Source organism: Pongo pygmaeus, chromosome 23, assembly GCF_028885625.2.
Source record: "Pongo pygmaeus isolate AG05252 chromosome 23, NHGRI_mPonPyg2-v2.0_pri, whole genome shotgun sequence".
NCBI lineage: Eukaryota > Metazoa > Chordata > Mammalia > Primates > Hominidae > Pongo > Pongo pygmaeus.
The window spans coordinates 51,251,954-51,272,869 of record NC_085931.1 but is presented as its reverse complement, the minus strand read 5'-3'; the positions used below and the strand labels follow the sequence as shown (position 1 = coordinate 51,272,869).

Below are 20,916 nucleotides of genomic sequence, written 5' to 3'. Positions count from 1 at the left end.
TATTTTAGCAGCTAACCATAAATACATCCGAGATGGGGAAAATCTAGCCCAACAGTTGCAGTTACCATGCTCCTCAGCAGTGTTGCGGCACCCAAAGCAGGGCAGACGGGCACTCAGCATGGCATTTTCTGGACAAAGCTAACTCGCTGGTTATCCCTGGGCACCGCAGCAGTGGGATGCAGCAGAACTCTAGGCAGGCCTCTTCTCTCTTCTCATGTTCTCATTCCAAATGCAAATTAGGATTAAACAAGACAACAGCCAAAGGCAGAAGGAGAACATCAATTTCTCTTAGAGAATTTGAACCCTGCACTGTAGGCAGACCATGTTCAGCATTGGGGCAGGCGGTGAGCAGCACAAACCAACCAGCCAACCCAACAACCCTAACAAAAACATGACAAGACAAGGTAGACAAAGTTGCGGCCCAAATTCAAATGTTCAATTTCTGACAGCTTTTACATGTGGAGCAGGGAGAGAAGAATAAGAAAAAACATATAAACATTCAACAAATGAGCAAATTAAACTGGCAGAATAAAACAGGAAACCACAATAGTAAATGCTTAGCAGCCAAACACATTTATTAGTCTTTTTTCTTTTTTTTTTTTTCCAGGAACCCAAAAATATTTTGTAGTTATAATGTAAGCAACTGAGTTGCACATAATACAATCATATCTTTCCAAAATAAAATAAAATAAAAAACTAAACAAAAACAAAAATAAGCTGTTTAAAAGCCCAAAAAAACCCTTCAGAAAACTCTTATATATGCATTACATCATCTCTCAGTTTTAATGAAATGACGACGACTTAATTCCTTATTACTCAACCTGTCACAATCCAATAAAACACCACCCTTTAGTTTTTTTTGTTTTTGATAATTTTTTTTTTTTTTTTGAAATCCAGCATGAGAAATACAGTACCTGCTATGGCAAAAAATACACATAAAATGCAACTTTTCAGCTTATTTGTACATTAGTAGAGTTTAACATTTTATTGTTTGTTTTTTTAAGTGAACCAGTGATTTTAAGTACCACTATACTAAAAAGGAAAATAAAATATAGAAAAGGGGGCCCAGCCTGCCATGCAAGTGCACCTCTAAAGTGCCTAGTTTCTGTGTCCATGTAAAACCAGTAATATGAGGAGCAATTTCAACATATGGGAGTTTGATTAAACCTCTATGTTAAAAAAAAAAAAAAGACAATGCCACATCCTCCCTTTTCTCCCCCAGGCGTCCTTAAATCCCATTATCTACTTTCTCTATTGCCCATCAAAGAGAGAAAAGAAAACCACCAAAATAATATCGTAAAAGCAACTTCAAGTATAAGAAAAAAAAAAAAACACTTAAAGGTAACTTGCAGAGAGCATCAATATGTGCAGCTGATTAATCATTTTTACAGGTTTTGTTTCTGCTGACAGTGTTTCAGATGAGAGGATTTTTGCTGTACCTTCCTGTTACTTGTTTGTGTGCAAAGTTGGAAAGCTGCCTTTTAAAAAATCCAGCCTCTTTTTGATGCCCTTTTCTGCACCTTCTGTCTAAAGGGGGCAAAGAGAGACGTGGAGGGATGAGGAGAGGAGGAAGGAAGCCACAAGTCACAAATAATTAAAATGGTACTTCTCTACCCATCCTCCTCTGCTACGCCCCCCCTCCCCCCCAGGTCCTCCTGGTCTCTGTGAAGTGACTCCCATTATTCACTGTTTCCTGATTTGGTAGGATGTATTTTACTATGTAAACATAGCCCCCTAGGATTATGGAACCCAAAGCAGCATTTACATCTCCATCTAAATGGAGACAGATAAAATAGTCCAGAAACCTCTCCTCAGGTTGCTTTTGTTGTCTGTTTTTTGGTTACGCAAAACAGGGATGAGGTGGGTGGCGGGGTGGGCATACAATGTGAAGTTATAAGCACATAGTGGAGAGTTAGGAGTGGGAACAGTTGAGCTGTTTTATCTGCTTTTTATTTTTTTCCTCCCAGAAGGGTTTTTTGTTTTTTTTAAAACCTGTTAAAAATGTTCCTGCACCTTAAGTCATACTGAGATTAAGGCCAAGGGTGCAGAATCTTGTGCACGTGTCTCTGTGAGCACATTCACGGTGCATGCACCATTTTTGATGTCTTCTGTGAGATCACTGCATACACTTTGGTCACTGGTGTGTGCAAAGGGTGGTGGTGGGGGAAGTGTCCCAGGAAAGAAGTGCAGAGATCAGCAAAGCCCTTTGGGAGCATTGTATAAGAGATATAAGGGCAGGCAGAACCCATGAGGGATGAGAGACTGATAGAAAAAGGGCCTCCAGATAAACAAAATAAATAAAATTCCAAAGTCAACAGTGCCCAAATCAGAAGGTGGGTGGATAATATGCATGCACTTATAATCAAGCTTCTTCCTTCAAAGGAAGTCGTCACTATACAAGATCAGTGAGATCCAACTGAAAAGGGCTTCTTGACTAGTAAAGGGTTTCTCTTAAAGATGGGGGCAAAGGGGGTATCTGCAAAGAAGCAATTCAAAATGATCCATTCCAACCCTGTTTCATGGGTGCCCAAATCTAGGCAAGCAATAGCTGACAGATCCACATGAGCAGCATTTGTTAAAAGCATTTCCCTCTACTTAATGTCACTTCGAGCTCATGGAGGGGCTAATGGAAGAGCTGAGGATGCACATGGCTTTCAGGGTGGTTTGCACATCTCCTTACACAAGTTTCCTCCCAAGTAAGAAATCAGTACATTTCCAGAACATAAAGTGACAAGGCTATGGATTCTACAGCGCAAACCAAAATGCCAGGGACTACATCCTTTTGGGAACTACAAAATGATACTGAGTTACTCAAGGGGTGTGTATGTGTGTGTCTGAACCAAGAACGGTAGAGAGCTCCAGGTATTGTGTGGAGAACATTCTGGAGTCCCTGCAGGGGATGGATCTTCTGGAAGAGAGAAATTCAGACACTTCTTACCCTGGCACTAAATTGCTGGAAGAGATGGCAGCTATTTAAGACAGGGTTTTTGTGTGTGTGTGTGTTTTGTTTTTTTATTTTTATTTTTTGAGTCGAAGTCTCGCTCTGTTGCCCACACTGGAGAGCAGTGGTGCAATCTCGGCTCACCGCAACCTCCGTCTCCCGGGTTCAAGCAATTCTCCTGCCTTAGCCTCCCGAGCAGCTGGGACCACAGGCGCGCGCCACTGCGTCCGGCTAATTTTTTAGTAGAGATGGGGTTTCACCATGTTGGCCAGGCTGGTCTTAAACTCCTGACCTCAGGTGATCTGCCCGCCTCAGCCTCCCAAAGTGCTGGAATTACAGGTGTGAGCCACCACGCCCAGCCAAGACAGGGTTTACATACTGGTCTGCTGTCACTGTATGGGAGGCAATGGAGATAACACCCCTCCACCACAAATGCAAACCGGCTCCCCCGACCTGCTCTGCTCTTTCCTCTTAAACATGAAAGAGTAAGATCTGAAACTTCTGATGGCTTAAAAACAAAAACCAAAAAAAAAAACAAAAGAAGAAAACATATTTTAGGGTTACTTTCACAGCAAAGAAAATGTTTTTTGAAGTTATCCTCCTATTTACATGTTCATATTTTAAAAAGGATAATCCACTGATGTCAGAAAGGAGAGAGGAGTTAAGGGTTTACATTGCAGGGGGAAATGTACCTCGAGGTATTATTTTGTGTGAGACAGTTGAAACGTCAGGATTATATTTTTTTGTTGTTTTTTTTGTTTAAAGGCAATCTAACAGATTGGAACCCTGATAAGATCATGCCTGTGCAGCCCTGCACAGGCACGAGGAGACTGTGATCAAGTCTGTTACTCGTTACAGTACTGTGAACGTCAACAAGAAGAATTGCTGCATGGAAAACACTGAATATAGGTAGAACAATCTCTCGCTTACGATACTGTGTGTTGCAAATAATGCCTAGACCAGAGCAATGCAGGTGCTATGATTCATCACAGGCAAGATCAACAAAGGAATTGTTAGGACAAAGAAGAGGCTGCATGCAGACCTCCCCTGTCAAAACACCTCACAGCTCATTGGCTTCATACAGCCTGCCAAATGCAAGGGAAGCAGAGAGAGGGATGGTGGGTAGGGAAGAGAAAACTTTTTTGCCTGACAAGCAACAGCCCTCTTCCTCACAAAGCAGGACAGTTCCTTATAACTAAGAGTAAATTCACTTAAACATGATTAAAAAGGAAGAAAGAAATATTAACAAGGAGAGAGGCGGCGGAGTTTTTCAAAATTGACCTAAAGATTAACTTTCAGGTCAGCACGAGTGAGGCGTGGTTTCCTGAGCTTGAAGGGCTCTGAATTCAGGAAAGGATGAGTACTTTTTCCAGAGAACACTGGAGCCTGTGGAGTTCCATTGCTGCACTGGATTAACACTGCACGGCTAGGATCAAGAATCCTGAACCACATTGGTTGACAGGAACTGCAGGCCCCCTGGAATTTACCTGGCCATCAGACCTGCCAGCAACAGTGGCAAGAGGACTCAGAGGTCTCTATCTCACTGTGCTGACCTTACCACATTCATCTCTCACTCCCCTTCCCCTCCAGGACACGGGGACACCATGGACACAGAAACTGGAGAACAAGGATGCAAAGCTACTCCCTTCCCCTTTCTGCCCTCTCCTCCCCACCCCCTTTGCAGAATGCATAGTTACAATTCACCTTACAACATAAAGAAGCGACGATGACCACATGTGGGACTTTTTTTTTTTTTTTGAAAAAAAAAAAAAAATCCAACAACCTCTTCTTAAATTCAGTATCAAAATTCACATTTGCATAATAATACATTTCAAGGCCATGAGAGAGGGATGAGAGCAAAGTGCAGAAGCAGCATCTCTCCTCCCTGTGTCTTCCTGAATGAAGCTGAAGGAATCGAGCAGGAGGGACTGTTTTCCTCTTTGGGGGAGCTCTGAGGAATCATGGAAATGGCCCTTAGCATTTGCTTGATATTTCTTTAGAAGATAGGAGTGGGGAGAAGAGGTGAAATTGTTTAAAACACAAAAACAAATAAAGACACTGCAGATTTCTGTGTTCAACTATAATAGCTCTGAAGAAATAAAATATTTCAGATTTTTCTCTTTTCTTTCTCAAACACTTCAATCTTAACTCTTCAAAACCCCTTTTCCTTGCGTGTAATACCCTGCTTGCATCAACAGCAACGTGACGTGACGCCCATGTGGGAACGTAATGGCCGCCTCAGGACACAGACTCAAAGGGTAAGTGTGCTGCCCGCTCCGCACACGGCAGAAGCTGGAAAACGCCTTGTTTACATGCATGAATGTGTCACAAGTATCACCATATTCCAATTCTCTAGTGCTTACAGAAAAACAAAAAACAAAACAGCCACAGCCACATGAGCACAAACATACAGACAGAGAAAAGTAGGGAATGCAGATGTGTAAACCTGCGCTCTTGGACTAACGTGGGTCTGCGTCGCCTGGGTACCTTCCCCTGTCTCCTCTCCCAAGTCCCAGAATCTCTTCCACTCAACTCTACACTGTGCAATATTGATGCTAATGAAATCTCAACAGCTGCTCCTGGGACTTCCAGGAGGAACTCTGACTTCCCTAAAGACTTAAGCTGACCGTCTTTTTGTTTGTATCCAACGGATAGCCTCTTCCTAGAACAGACGGTCTCTGTACTCACAAAGGCACATTCAGAAATACTATACTTAAGTAATTCCTTAGACAAAATTTTAAAAGGGGTGTGGATGATGTTTTAAACACATTTATTCTAACTTATCCGAAAATTTCTGGCAAGAAGTGTCATGCTAAAATGCATCACTTGGTGAGAAACTATACTACCTTTAAAAGGTATGTAACTTCTTAAAGGGTTCCAAAGGTTTTTATTTTGTTTTGCATAAATACCCACCTTTCCCATTTTTGGCGAACACACACAGGATGTACTGTCCTCCTCTCTGTAAAGCTCTTCTGTAGGGCTAGTCCTGGCAATAAGGCCACTCCACTTTGCCTCCAGTCAACTTTTACAGCCACCCCTCTGGGAGTTGTACACACCTTTCAGTAGCCTAAGGGGAAGGAACGCCAGATTCTGGAAGGCGGGAGAGAAAGCAAAGCACTTCCTTTCACAGCTCTGCTACAACAGCATCATAAGCCACCTTGACAACTTTCTTTTGCAGCTTACTGTGAGCAGTAAAGAGGAATTTCCCTTTAAAAAAAAAAAAAAAGAAAAAAAAAAACCATCCCAACTTGTTGATATTGGCTAGAAATGGGTCAATTATAATTGGGAATTTATTTCCAAAGCAATGATTTATAGTTTAAAAATGAAGCTGAGGCACAAAGTGCTTTAAATGGACACTATTTATTCTTTATTTAAAACAGAATACTTCTTGCCTATTTATCTGATCTTTCCCCTCCCATGAACAAAACAAGCACTGGTCACAGTGAGGAACTGAAGACTGAGCTTTTTGCAAAGACCCTTTGGCCAAGGTAGTACCATTTTTCCTGGCCATGTACAGTTTCTTGTTAAAAACAAATTCAGGTATATAGCTAACTGAAAAGGGAACGATTTAAATTCGGTGAGGCAAACACCGGCAGTTACTGCAACTTTCGTTACTTTTTTGGGTGGCGGTAGGAGGTTATGACAAGAGACTTGACAGCTTAAAAACTACTCAAATATTAGGGGTACGCCACAATCACTCCGGATCTGGTCCTGGTGGCCACACGCATGAGGGCAGTGTGGGTGCTGAGCTGCTGGAGGAGTAGCTCTCCACTCCCTGGCCAGTGTCCCCCTTTACCACCTCGTAGATGTTCAAGGCCTCTTTCTTCAGAGGCACGGGGTGGGGAGGTATGGTGAGCAGGTTAGGGAGGGTCGATGTTGAATTTTTATTGTTATTACTATGTTCACAGATTCTTGGAGCTGATAATTATTTCAAATCTAAAGAATGTGATATTACCACCCCCTTTGTCAAATTTAAGATCAAGAAAAAAAAAAAAAAACACTATCACTGACAAATAGGGACCATTTCTGAAAATACACACACCTTTGGCACTGGCCACAAACCCACACACTGTTATCACAGGGTCTGCACTAACTCTGGAAATCTAGATAATATTCTGTTTTCTTACAGAATGATGATGTCCTCAACAGCATTATGTATAGCTGTGTTTCTTGACTGTATGGCCTCCCTGTACTTGCAGATAAAGAAGTAAATGTGGTGTGCAGCAGGGTTTGTGAGTTCCCTATTTTCTTAATGACCATGAGGTCTGAAGACTGACAATTCATTGTATACACACAGACTAGAATATTTTCATCCGCATTATCACGCGGCTTTAGTTGTCCACTCACAGGAGGAAAAACACAATTAAAGAACAAGGCTTTTTTTTTTGTTTTTTGTTTTTTTGCAGTAACACTAAGAAGTATAGTTAATGCACACACATGAAGTGTGACAAAACATGGCAAAAACACTGCAGAGGAAAGTTTGATTTTTTTTAACCAGCTAAAAATTTATCTCACTCCTAAAGATCTTACAGATACTTAAAAATCTCAAATCTAAAACAATAACCTATAAAGCTTTAAATGTTGAATTTTAACTCTGAGGATGGGGAAAAAAGGGATCTTTTCTACATAAAGACTCAATTGTTCCCTAATCTTAGAGATGGCTATTACAGCCAAGTCTGCTGAAAACATCCTGTTTACTCTGCAGGGAAAAACAGGCTTGGCGTAAGCATTTTGCTCAGCATGCAGACATTTTCATTCTGTTTTAAAGAAGAGTCAAGATGGCAGAATATAAAAAATGAAATTAAAAAGTACACAGCATCTGAGGTCGAAATGGAATCTGGCTGTTAACCGTACAAAAATCACACCCCCCTCCAAAAAAAAAGTGGTAAAAATGAGTGAATAGTTGCAAAGAGTTAACAGCCTATGAGCTTCTAGTTTCTGCGAGATATATGTATTAATAAAGGTGCTTCCAAATTCTCAGGCGGGAGTTTTATCTTTTTCTTTCTTTTTCCTCTTGCATACCTTATATACCATATTCAACCCACAGGAGTTTGGAAGAAACGATTGCTAACTTATGCTACATTCATGTCAGAAGAGGTGGGAAAATTCTTAGAACAGGAGCCATACTCATAGGAAATCAAGTTGCTATAAATAAAACTAACTGGCAATAAATGGATAAATGATTTATTGGGGGGACACTGATTAAATAATTTGGTTTGGAACCTTAACTTGCAACACTGCTAAGTTAACTCCTATGAATGTTGTAAATGAATCATGTCCAGGATTGGGGACTGAGGGATCAGAGATGTTACACGAGCCATCCATTTCTTCACAGTGTCTCAGAGATCTGAACTCTTTTAAATACTTAAAGTTAGGTCATGACACTGGATCTAATTGACAGCAGAGGTCCTCTGTCTGGTGTGAGACACCCCTTTCCCTATTAGTACTTCTTTTCTTTTGGCTACTCGTGTGGTAGGTAGAAACCAAGTCTGTGATGTTCAAGAGATGTACACACCTCTAAGCCACTAGTAATCAAGTGTTTTAAAAAGAAGTAACTAGAAAAAAAAAAAAAAAAAAAAAAAAAAAAAGGGAAAGCTCAAATTAACATAATCAAAATGTTTTAAAAATAAATCTATGTAATGAGAGGTGACCAGCAAGCCTGTATCTATGCCAGAGTGTAGTAGAAGAGAAGAAGGCACTCTCACTGAATTTTGTAAGTACACTGAAGTCACCTAACCTCTTAGTAGACATGGCTCTTGCCGAAGAATACCACGGAAAGAGCTCTTCTCTTCCATGACATCCTCACCATATCCTGTTCTTAGGTCACTGCCAACCAATAAAGCAAAGCTCCCAGCAAGTTGACAAAAAGAAGGCGGAGGTCTGGGGGAAAAGGGGAGGAGACAAAGGACAAGAGCAGAACAGGAACCCCTTTCTATTGGCCCAACACAAAGAGACTTTCCAAATCACTGCAGTTGTCACAATTACACACCTGGAGGAGTCAATGCACAGTAACGGAGGGCACACGACACAGGAAGGAACTTGGCATTCTACATTATTGAGACATAAACATATTAACTTGCTTGATGTTTGTTTATTTATTTTAAATTCAGCCCACTGCCTTTGGGGCCTGTCCAGAACCACTCCAATGTCCTTTATGGGAGAGTATCTTACATCTGTGGAGTGACCGGACCACACGCACACACATGTGCGTCCCCCTTGCTCAGGATGTCTGGGTGTATGTACGAAGGCACTAAAGCGGTTTTAGAGAAATTGCAGGCAGCAACCCCACCCACTCCCTTTACCTGTCGAGCTGGAGTTTCTTTCCCACTGGGAAGCTTAATGTTTAAAAGAAGCTGTGGTCATGCTTGGGAATTCTGACCCCTGGCCCCAGGAAGGAATACAAAAGAATTCAACATCACCAAAAACTGAAAGGAAACACTCCACATCTCCGGCTAAGGGATGGGGATAATTAAGCAGCAGATCTTCAAAACAGCAATTAAAACAAGCACAACAGTAGCTGGGAGCTAAAAAAGTAAAATCACTTGTTCCTTATTAGATTCTTCTATATTTTCTCCTCCTCCCAAAACAAACGGAGGTAAGACAGACATTCTTCATTAATAGGACAGTCCATAGATAATTTTCCTCTAGTAATGCCTATATTTAAAATTTGTTCCAAAAATTATTAACCTATATTTCCTAACTCTTTACATAGATTCTCAGCAATCCAACTGTACTATTTTACAGATTACTTTTTTTTTTTAAGCTGTTGTTTCTTCCTTCCTTCCTTTCTTTTGTTGCTGGGGTTGTGGGGACAGGGAGAAGGGTTCCTTTAAAAAAATAAAAATTACTAGGGGAGATTTCAGTTCAGTCTCAAATGGAAAGGAACAAAGTGATGGCATTCTCATCTATACACACCAAACACTCTCCCATTAAACTACACACAATTTCAAAAGAATCCATGATCGAGCTCTTACAAAGCTTAATCCTTCTCCCATATTTTTAAGGTAATGAATTTACCTGTTGCTGCTAAATTGATAATTTTTAAAAAATATTTCTATGTGTTTTAAAATGTGTGATCCCCAGTATGACAATGTTTGGAGACTTTTCTTTTTACATTTTTTTAAGTAAAAATTGTTTAAACTTTCTGAAGTTTCAGGAACTTGTAAAAGTTTATTAACAGGAAAGAAACAGCCATCTCTCTAGGATAAGATATGGTTAAATAAACCATCTTCAAAAAACTGGCTTCCTACCCTAGAATTCCTGAGAATGCTTGCAAATTTTAAAGCAGGAAAACAAATGTTAAAAACAGAAACAAAAAACACTGTTAAATGCTCCCAGAGTTAGTCTTCATCTAAAATATATATTTATATGTATATATATACGCACTTTTTGGTCTTTTTTTTTTTTAAAGTTTTTAGTTTTTTTCCCTTTAAGCTTATGATGGAAGAACATTTTAGCTTCTCATGTTTATTTTTACATATTTCAAATCCCTCATTATGTCTTGTAAACAAGAGGGGCTCTAGCACCCGGCTTTCACCGTAGTATCGTAAGGAACTCAACTAACCCATAGTGCAGGTAAAGGAACCAACAGGCAGGAGGAGAGGGGGGTGGGGCAGGACACAGCAGTGAACCAAGAGCGGCAGTGGACAGGGTCACCACTGGCTCGCAGGAGCCTTGGGATATGCTCCTGGCCCAGGGACACTAAGATTTAACCTTCTCTAGATGTCTGAATACAAGCTGCTCTTCACCTGGTGGTCACTGCATGACAGCACTTTGCTCCACACAGAGAGCGGTCAGTGGGGGCTGCTGGAAGGAGAGCTTTTGTATGGGGAACAGTGGTGGAAGGGGCACGGTGGTGATTCAAATTGGAGAGCAGGAAGAGGGCATGCTCAAGGCACCCAGCGGGGCCAAGTCAATGCTGCAGACGCCAAGTGTGACCACCTACCCACAGAGGGCTCATGCAGGCTTGTATATGTGAACACTCACTTGAGTCATGCCTGTCAATCTCTTTTGAGGCTAGGTTTATAATCAACAGGGTAAGCCAGAGGGGCTACAGAATTTCCCATTCTTCGTCTCACAAAACCACTGAAATGCAAATAACTTGTTTCAGGCTTTTCCTATACACACCCACCCACCCACCTACACACAGACACAAGCTAAAAGTCAAATACATTAGGCATTGTTGTATTGTATCCTTCACTGAAGACGCTAAAGAAAGAAAAACTCCCTTGTCCTCAATAGCAGCAAGTTACAGAGGACAGTAGAGGTCTGCTCCCACCAAGGGTTGGAATGGGCAGGTATTTGCTGGTACAAAATGTCGGCACTTTATGTTAAACAGTATAATGCAGACTGGGATGTCCACACAAGTGCTAGCACGTCACCGGCATCCATCCCCCCACCCTATCTGGTTTTTCGCCCCCTTCAGGTCTGCAATAATTCTCTTCACAATAAGCAGTTTGATACATTTTGATTCCAACATAAGTACATACATGTTGGTGATAACTGTAGATTAAACGTTGCCCCCTGTTCGGCCCAGAGTACTACTACATTGATGCTTAAAAAAAAAAAAAGTATTTAAATACCGAAATAAAAAAAGCAAAATTACAAGGTGGGGGGAAGAGGTCAAAAACCAAAAAAAGGTGCAATACTTAAAAGTCTTCGCTAAGTTATACCTGCCTAAGCAAAACCACATACACAGGAAATACACAACAGAGAGAAACGAAAGGAAACGCTTGAAGTACACACTGGTTTAAGAACATTCGTTAAGTAAACGTTTCTGTCAGTGATGGCCTGGTGCTGTAACGCGCCACGGCCTGGCACAGGTAACGCTCGGCGAGAAAGGAGCAGAGGGAGTAGCTGCAGATGCTTTCAGGAGGCTGCTCACCACTTATTCTTTTCTGTTTTCATAAAATGAAAAAGAGAACCAACCAAAAGAAATATGTAACTCAACTTCACCTAATTTTTTGAAGAATTTCTCAAACCTGATCATAAGGAAAGAGGGAACAAAGTTTTTCTGTTTTTGAGACATCGCATAATCAAAAGCTATCTTCCGTTCCCATTTCAAACTAACGAAAAGGCCTGCATGAAACTTAACAGATACTCAGATGTGCCTGGTGGCCATTCACTTAAAAAAAAAAAAAAAAAAAAAAAACAGAAATAAACACACAGCTGCTCCAAGAGGTACCTCCTGCTCTAGTTTTTTGGACTTGGCAGTGCTCCACTCTACTGCTAGGTCAAAAGAACAGCCAGAGAAACCCCACATTCAGGCTAAGTTGCAAATGGAAAGGAGCTCCCTGCTTTCATCATTAAAAAGCACTCTGTTCATCTTAATGCAGCCCAATGGAGTTGCTTTAGTAGCAGTGGCTCTCCGGGCCTGTGTGTTCTCATAGTCAAAAAAAATAAAATAAAAAGCAGATGGGCCGGCCAGCCAGCCTGCGGACTGTCAGCGATGCAGCTTTCTGAGAAGTCAGGGTGGGGCAGGAGGAGAAGGGAAGAACACAGGCACACACAGAGACAGAGAAGGATGCACGCGAATGCACATGAACACACGTGCACACACACACCAGAACGAGCATGCCTGGGCAGTTACATGTGCCAGAACACACTGGTATTTATCAACCAGCCAATCACAAATGTTTTCCTTTTTTTTTTTTTTTTTTTTTTTAGGTTTTTTGTGTTTTCGTTTTTAAAGTGAGGCTCCGTCAAGTCTTCCCTCCCCCCTCCCCCAACAATTCTTTTGAATTTCCCTCCCTCCCAAACATGGTAGACCTAAGGACGGAAACACACCCAGTGCAAACAAAGTTAAAAAGCTATTTTTTTCAGTATATATGTTTCTTAGCAACAACTTCCATATAACATGAAAAAAGTGAAAAACTAGAAACTAATTTTTTTAATTTTTTTGTGTTTAAATTTAAATGGTATGTGTACTTGCTTCACATTGTCTTTCTAGGTTGGCGTTCATGATTCAAGTATTTCAAGAGTGATATGTTCTCTTTTTGGATTCATATTCCAAACGAAAAAACTGAAGTTATAAGGGAGGCAACTATGTGCTCAGACAGTCTGTCAATGACCCACCTTTTTTTCTCTCCGTTTTCTTTTTTCCTTTTAAAAATGTATTTATTGCAAGTTGAAAAAAAAAACGAAAAGGTCAAGTTAGTGCTGCTGCTGTTCCAAAAAAGGTCACGAGGTCAGAGTTGAAAGTTCTAAGTTCAGATTGAATCCGACCCTCCTCCCAGAAGGTCACCAGGTAGTAAAGGAGCAGGGCTGCCCATCCTATGGGGATCTTCCACCGTTGGGACTCCCCATAAGCTAGAAGAATAGTTTGGGGGCCCCCACAACGAAGCGCCAGCAAGATCGGCCCCGCTGCTGCCACCAGCGCTGCTGCTCCACTGCCCGAGCCCAGTGGACCCACCAAAAAGATTCAGAGCAGGTCCCACGGGATCTGACTGGTTCTGGCCGGTCTCCAGCGACTGCCACCCCGCAGCTGGTGCACTCGGGGTTGCTGCAGGTGTAGGGGGCTGAGCTTGTGCCAGAAAGCGGCTGACTTCATCATCAGTGGCAAACTCAGCAAGGATGGTAGTGTTTCCCAACACACACCTGGAAGAAGGGAGGGAAAGAGAGCTATGGATCTCAGGAAAATCCTAAAGCACACGGAGGGAGCGACTGCCCAGTCCTTGACATTCAATGTGCAATCCTTTGACTAGAAGCTGCCATATCCATGAATGCTTTTTAGAATGCAAAGTCCAAGCTCCATCCAAGACCTCTGGGTCCAGAACTTGTATTTCAACCAGACTGCCAGGTAATTGAGAAGTAATGATGTAAAGCAACAAGGCATCACCAAAGCTCAGGATAACCAAGGACTACTAGAGAATACTATATTCTGATATTTCTTGGTGTATGGAATTTATATATTCTAGACAACTTAGCTATCAAGAAAAACGTGTGTGTCTGTGGGGGGCTAAGAGGGATGACTGAACTGGCAGAGGACTCTGATACTGTAATGGTAGATACCCGTCATTATACATTTGTCCAAAACCATATATAGTACAAGGCCGAGAGTGAACTCTAATGTAAACTACAGACTTTTGGTGATAAGGAGGGGTTCAGCCATCTTGACAAATGCACCACTCTGGTGGAGGATGTTGATAATAGTGGAGGCTATTCATGTGTGGCAGCAGGAGATATGACAGAAATCTTTGTTATCTTCCTCTCGATTTGGCTGTGATCCTAAAACTGCTCTAAAACAAAATAAATAAAGCCTTAGATAAAAAGGAAAGAAAAACATGGTCTCTTTCTTTCCCCATGTGAGTTACGAGGCAAAAGACCATACCCAAAGCATCGAAGCAACCTGGCTTCAGCCCCCGGAAGTGCTGCTCTTTCTCAGGGGCTCCTCGCTGCCTGAGCCTCCTCATCCCTGGCTTGCAGTGTGTCCAGCTTTCTGTCATGGCATCTGCAGCCAAGGGCAGTCAGGTCTTCTCCGTCCACCAGTTTGACAGTGGCAGGGAAGGGGATGGGCAAAGTCTGATCTAGCGCCACCTAATTTAAGCAAAGACCCTGCTACCCACCAAGACCACAGTATTTCGTCATCTGCAAAGAGGCTGGAGTAAGCAGCTAGATTCTATTATGAAAAACAATGGCACTTCTATTAGCTGTGTGTTTTTTTTCTGAGATGGAATCTTGCTCTGTCACCAGGCTGGAGTGCAGTGGCGTGATCTCGGCTCACTGCAACCTCTGCCTCCCAGGTTCAAGAGATTCCCCTGCCTCAGCCTTCCCAGTAGCTGGGACTACAGGCACCCACCACCACGCCTGGCTGATTTTTTGTGTTTTAGTAGAGACAGGGTTTTACCATGTTGGCCAAGATGGTCTCCATCTCCTGACCTCATGATCCGCCCGCCTCGGCCTCCCAAAGTGTTGGGATTACAGGCGTGGGCCACTGCGCCCGGCCCTAGCTTTGTTTTATGTTACTTAGAATTTACTCACTACTTCACAAATTATTTACATTTGGAATTCTGACGACTAGCCTCTGATATATACAGGACAATCCAAGCTCAGGTGGAAAAGACCTGGCACCTCCACACTCGAGACTTGCAGATGCACGTGTGACGGTGCCATTCTTTGTGTATGTTCTGGTGCATCTTTAATTCAGCAGCTGCCAGAATACTCACGGGTGCATCTTCATGCATGTTTGTCTACGTGGGTGTAGGACCGAATACTCACATGTGCAGTGCAGTTTGGGCCTTGGCCGCCTCCTGTTTGGTGCTGTATCGGATCAGGGCAGTGCCCTGGGTTAGATTCAGATGGAATGTCAGCAGTGGGCCATGCTGCATGCAGATCGTTCTCAAGGTTGACCCATCAATCTAAGGAGTAATGACATTCATGAGATAAAGACTGGAGGTGGGGTGGAAAAGGTACATTTTCAGATATTCAAAGCACTGGCTGAGACCTAGCATGCCCATTTCGCAAATAAAGTTTGCATAAATGCAGCTCAAAACAAAAGCATATGATTTCAGCCTATGGTCTGTTTTCTTTAAGAGATAAACAGGTGGGAGTGTTAATTTGTAGAGTCAAAAAAGGACAAAAATGAGATGGTATCCACGTAAGAATGTAAGTTAACATTCTTAGCATCACTGCTCATGTATTCCTCTGTAAAGAGAAAGACACAAACAAGAAAAGCACTACTAAACATCTGATTATTTAAAATGCTGATGGCTGACCTGGTTGGTTCACAGCCTATTCTAACACTGTCTTACCCCTACTTTGCCCATCTCAAGGTGAGACTATTTCTGCCTACTTCTCTATGTCCTGTGCTGACATCAGGCATTTTGACCAAAGGCTGTACTCCTCACCCAAGTTAGACCTTCAACACTTAAGATCTTCAGCGATTAAGGACAATTTTCCTAACCTATGAGTTGGATGAACAAACTTGTTCACTCTGATTAATTTATTTTGCATCAAGATCTTTTTACTTATTTATTTTTGAGACAGAGTCTTGCTCTGTTGCCCAGGCTGGAGTGCAGTGGCACGATCTCGACTCACTGCAATCTCTACCTCCCGGGTTCAAGCGATTCTCCTGCCTCAGCATCCTGAGTAGCTGGAATTACAGGCGCACACTACCACTCCCGGCTAATTTTTGTATTTTTAATAGAGACGGGGTTTCACCATGTTGGCCAGGATGGTCTTGATCTCCTGACCTTGTGATCCACTTGCTTCAGCCTCCCAAAGTGCTGGGATTACAGGCGTGAGCCACCGCGCCTGTCCCATTAAGATCTTAAATAGGTATTTAAGATCAGTCCACCATTTCAGTTCATTTCTTTGGAGATAAACAGATTACTATTGAATAGATTAAAAAGCTGTACTACTGGTGGCAGTGGTAGACACCCTGCAGGATGAAAACAGGCAGTTTCTCTGTAGTTCTTTGCAGAAAATGATCAGAGAAATGCTCTTAGCATTGTTTTATAAGTAACAGACTACACAAGCATGTCAGCATATGCCACAACAGACTTTTTAGGGTAGACGCTCTCTAGATAAATTTTAGGTGATGAAAGAAAAATTATCCAGATAAAGTAGTCCCCTTTTATCTGAGGGGAACACCTTCCAAGGTCCCCCAGTGGAGGCCTGAAACCACCGACAGTACCGACCTCTAAGTATACTATATGTTTTCCCTATACATACATACCTAAGACAAAATTTAATTTATAAATTAGGCACAGTAAGAGATTAAAATAGAAAAGTTGCTGGGTGCGGTGGCTCACGCCTGTAATCCCAGCACTTTGGAAGGCCGAGGTGGGCAGATCACGAGGTCAGGAGATTGAGACCATCCTGGCTAACACAGTGAAACCCCGTCTCTACTAAAAACACAAAAAAATTAGCCAGGCATGGTGGCCAGCGCCTGTAGTCCCAGCTACTTGGAGGCCGAGACATGAGAACGCCGTGAACCCGGGAGGCGGAGCTTGCAGTGAGCGGAGATTGCGCCACTGCACTCCAGTCTCGGCGACAGAACAACTCTGTCTCAAAAAAAAAAAAAAAAAAAAAAAAAAAAGAAAAGAAAAGTAAAGTTATAACAATATACTGTAAGTTATGTGAATGTGGTCTTTCTCTAAAAATATCTTAATATTTTTTGACTATGGTTTGACCAAGGGTAAGAAACCATGGATAAGGCGGTGACAACTGTATCAAGATTTTCTTTTTCTTTTTTTTTTTTTTTAATTTAGAGATGGGGGGGGGTCTCACTCTTCTGTCAACCAGGCTGGACAGCAGGTGACTTGCTCTTATAACCTTTTAAGCTATAATAGAGATTAGTCTGCTTTTAGGAAGTTTTGATTTTAAAATTAATTCTAACCCAAACACGGCCACCCCCATATTCATTTTATATGGATATATGTGTATAATTAACATTTTTTTCTTTGAAACAGAGTCTCGCTCTGTTACCCAGGCTGGAGTGCAGTGGTGCGATCTCAGATCACTGCGCCCTTCACCCCTGGGCTCAAGCGATTCTCCTGCCTCAGCCTCCCGACTGAGGTGGGACTACAGGCGCCCACCGCCATACCCGGCTAATTTTTGTCTTTTTAGTAGAGACGGGGTTTCGCCATGTTGGCCAGGCTGGTCTGGAACTCCTAACCTCAGGTGATCCACCTGCCTCAGCCTCCCAAAAGTGTTGAGATTACAGGCATGAGCCACTACATCTGGCCAGCATTCTTCATAAGATAGAACAAGTGAACAGCCAATTAGCCTGCCCAGGCTTCTTTCAAAACAGTGCATCTCTTACTGCTTCTCTCAATCTCATCATAACATAATCACCACATTGTGTGACAACTCTTAGAAAATAGGAGGTATACATAGTTTTGAGGACGGTCATACAAGATGCTTCATATTTCAGTGAACTATTTGCTAAAGAAATAACTTGGAACTTTTTTTTTAATTTTTTTTTTCTCTGAGATGGAGTCTCGCTCTGTGGCCCAGGCTGGAGTGCAGTGGCGCAATCTCGGCTCACTCCAAGCTCCGCCTCCCAGATTCACGCCATTCTCCTGCCACAGCCTCCCAAGTAGCTGGGACTACAGGCGCTCACCACCACGCCCGGCTAATTTTTTGTATTTTTAGTAAAGACAGGGTTTCACCGTGTTAGCCAGGATGGTCTCGATCGCCTGACCTTGTGATCTGCCCGCCTCAGCCTCCCAAAGTGCTGGGATTACAGGTGTGAGCCACTGTGCCCGGCCATAACTTGGAACTTTGAGCTGAGTTGATTAGATACAGAGATTAAGAGCTGACCCACACCCTCCCTCAAGTTAACTGTATTTAGGAAATTGTTTACCTCAATGTGCACCTTGAAATACGAGTCCTGTGATTTACTCCCTACAAATGGGCAAATGTATTTAGGAGATGTATTTCCCCACAGAGAATCATAATATGTGTTAGCATATTAAAAGGCCTAAGAAGTCTCAAAGTGAAAAAATCTGCTTAGTTTTGTTTAACCAAGTATACATGTCAAACATATTAGGCCAGAGACCTAATCATATCTCATGACAACACTCTGGAAAATGTTGGCTTAATAAAGTGTGCATGAATCCATGTATGAATTAAATGCCAGAGAATGCATTCTATGTGTCAAAAACAGGAGGCATAACTGACTCCTTTTAACAAGGTGTTGTAAAGGTTGTGATGGACTCAGTTTTGATGGGCCCATTTAACCTCGTTCAAGTGCTCAACATAATGCTTCTGCAAATACCTCAGTTATCTAGCAACCAAGGTGAAAGGCAGAGTGGCTTGGTGCAAATGAAGCTCCTCCAATGGAAAACCACCTGGAGGATATGGTCTGATGAGAGCAAATTATAGTAATGCCATCTACACATGAAGAGGATAATAGACGGAGAGTTAAACACACCCATGTAGCTTTTTAAATTTTTTTAGATGGAGTCTCGCTCTGTCACCAGGCTGGAGTGCAGTGGTGCAGTCTCAGCTTACTGCAACCTCTGCCTCCTGGGTTCAAGTCATTCTCCTGCCTCCGCCTCCCGAGTAGCTGGGACTACAGGCGTGTGCCACCACGCCCAGCTAATTTGTGTATTTTCAGTAGAGACGGGGTTTCACCATGTTGGCCAGGATGGTCTTGATCTCTTGACCTTGTGATCCATCCGCCTTGGCCTCCCAAAGTGCTGGGATTACAGGCGTGAGCCACTGTGACTGGCCCCATGTAGCATTTATAAACTATGAAGCCAAATGATCTCTTCCACTGGAGAGATGGATGGTTATTTACAAAGCACAAAAATGGTTAATATGTTTTAAGAGGGAGAAAATACTGAGGTTTTGTAACTAAATGATGCATGAGATCACTACTAAGAAACATAAAGAACTTAGTTGAGAAGGGAAGACACTTTTAGGGATAGGGAAGTATAGGTTCAGGTCTTGCTGGAGAATTAACACGGAAACAGGTAGCTTTTGGGTGTCCTTAAAATACTCCCTTTTCCACTAGGTTCCAGATTCTAACATACACATCTGTATAGCAAATCATGTCTACTGCACAGAAATCACCAGAAAATACCACCCTACTCTGTTTGTTTTTTTCTCTTTCTCTGCCCCGTAAGATCTGCAGGAAGCCACTCTCTAGTGGGTTTTACCTAGTTTTATAGACTAGCTTATAAAACTAGTTTTCACTTTTATAAACTGTATGTGTTATCATCATCTTGAAGGCAGGCATGAAGCCTAGTGGCCAGCATCAACCCCTCTCCAGAATTAGGCTGTAAACCGTGGGTGGGGAGGGGACACCTACTCCGGTAGTCAAGACCTCTTTGCAGTGATCAGGAGATGAGTTTTCATATCTGCCAGCCTCCCACATCTATTTCCCTCTCTCTCTTTTTTGAGAAAGGGTCTTGCACTGTTGCCCAACCTGGAATGCAATGCAATGCAATCATGGCTCTTTGCAGCCTCGACCTTCTGGGCTCAAGTGATCCTCCCACCTCAGCCTCCTGAGCAGCTGTGCGCCACTATGCCTGGCTAATTTTTAATTTTTTGTAGAAACAGGGTCTCATTATATTGCTTGGACTGATTTCAGACTCCTGGCTTCAAGCAATCCTCTCGCCTTGGCCTCCCAAGGTGCTGGGATTACAGGTGTGAGACACCAACCCCCATCTTTCCCTCTCTCTCTCTTTTTTTTTGAGACAGAGTCTCACTCTGTCGTCCAGGCTGGAGTGCACTAGCGCAGTCTTGGCTCACTGCAAGCTCCGCCTCGTGGGTTCATGCCACTATCCTGCCTCAGCCTCCCGAGTAGCTGGGACTACAGGCGCCCGCCACAACGCTCAGCTAATTTTTTGTATTTTTAGTAGAGATCAGCTAATTTTTTGTATTTTTAGTAGAGATGGGGTTTCACCATGTTAGCCAGGATGGTCTCGATCTCCTGACCTCGTGATCCACCCGCCTCGGCCTCCCAAAGTGCTGGGATTACAGGCGTGAGCCACCGTGCCCGGCCTTTCCCTCTCTCTTAATACAATGAAGTCCTATCTAGAAAACCGCGAGAAAGCATAATTACCTGTGGAGTGAGATTGTGAAGAACCAGCCAGTAACTAGGACGAACTGAGCCACCATCACTCCAGGTAGAGGCTATGAGCAACCAGAAAAATGGTTAGGAAGAGAAATAAAACAAAAACAAGAAAAGCCATGAGGGAGAAAGACATTCATGTAGCCCACATTTCTTCTCTGCTTTTATAAATTCTCTTTTCCACTGGACTCTGACCTTCTTTTTCTCTTCTACTGGTCCCTGATGCCTAGGCACTTTTATGCCTGATTTGCAAGACAATATTTTCCTCCCAGTGTTCTCACTCTGCCATTTTTACTCACTCATTTTACTCCATCTGTCCCTTGGGAGTTCTTGGGTCCCTTTGCCTTATACTGACTGTGACTTTCACTCACTCAAGAGGTACCTTTTCCTCTACCAGAAGAAAAACCAGACAACCATGACTTCCTCTCTTGGGAAGACTTCTTTGTGTCTT

General features: G+C 42.6%; 1 protein-coding gene across 9 annotated transcripts in view; it reads right to left on the bottom strand.

The window, feature by feature from the left end:
• Nucleotides 1–554: 554 nt before the first annotated feature.
• Nucleotides 555–20,916, bottom strand: part of TNRC6B (trinucleotide repeat containing adaptor 6B) — a 285,267-nt gene continuing 264,905 nt past the window's right edge. For all 9 annotated transcript variants that reach the window (XM_054469560.2, XM_054469563.2, XM_054469565.2 and 6 more), the window contains 3 exons: nt 20,457–20,527; nt 15,158–15,297; nt 555–13,537 (listed from right to left, as the gene is read on the bottom strand). In XM_054469560.2, coding sequence (XP_054325535.2) covers nt 13,150–13,537; nt 15,158–15,297; nt 20,457–20,527 — 599 coding nt within the window. In that variant the 3' untranslated portion in view covers nt 555–13,149. The remainder of the gene's footprint in view (nt 13,538–15,157; nt 15,298–20,456; nt 20,528–20,916) is intronic.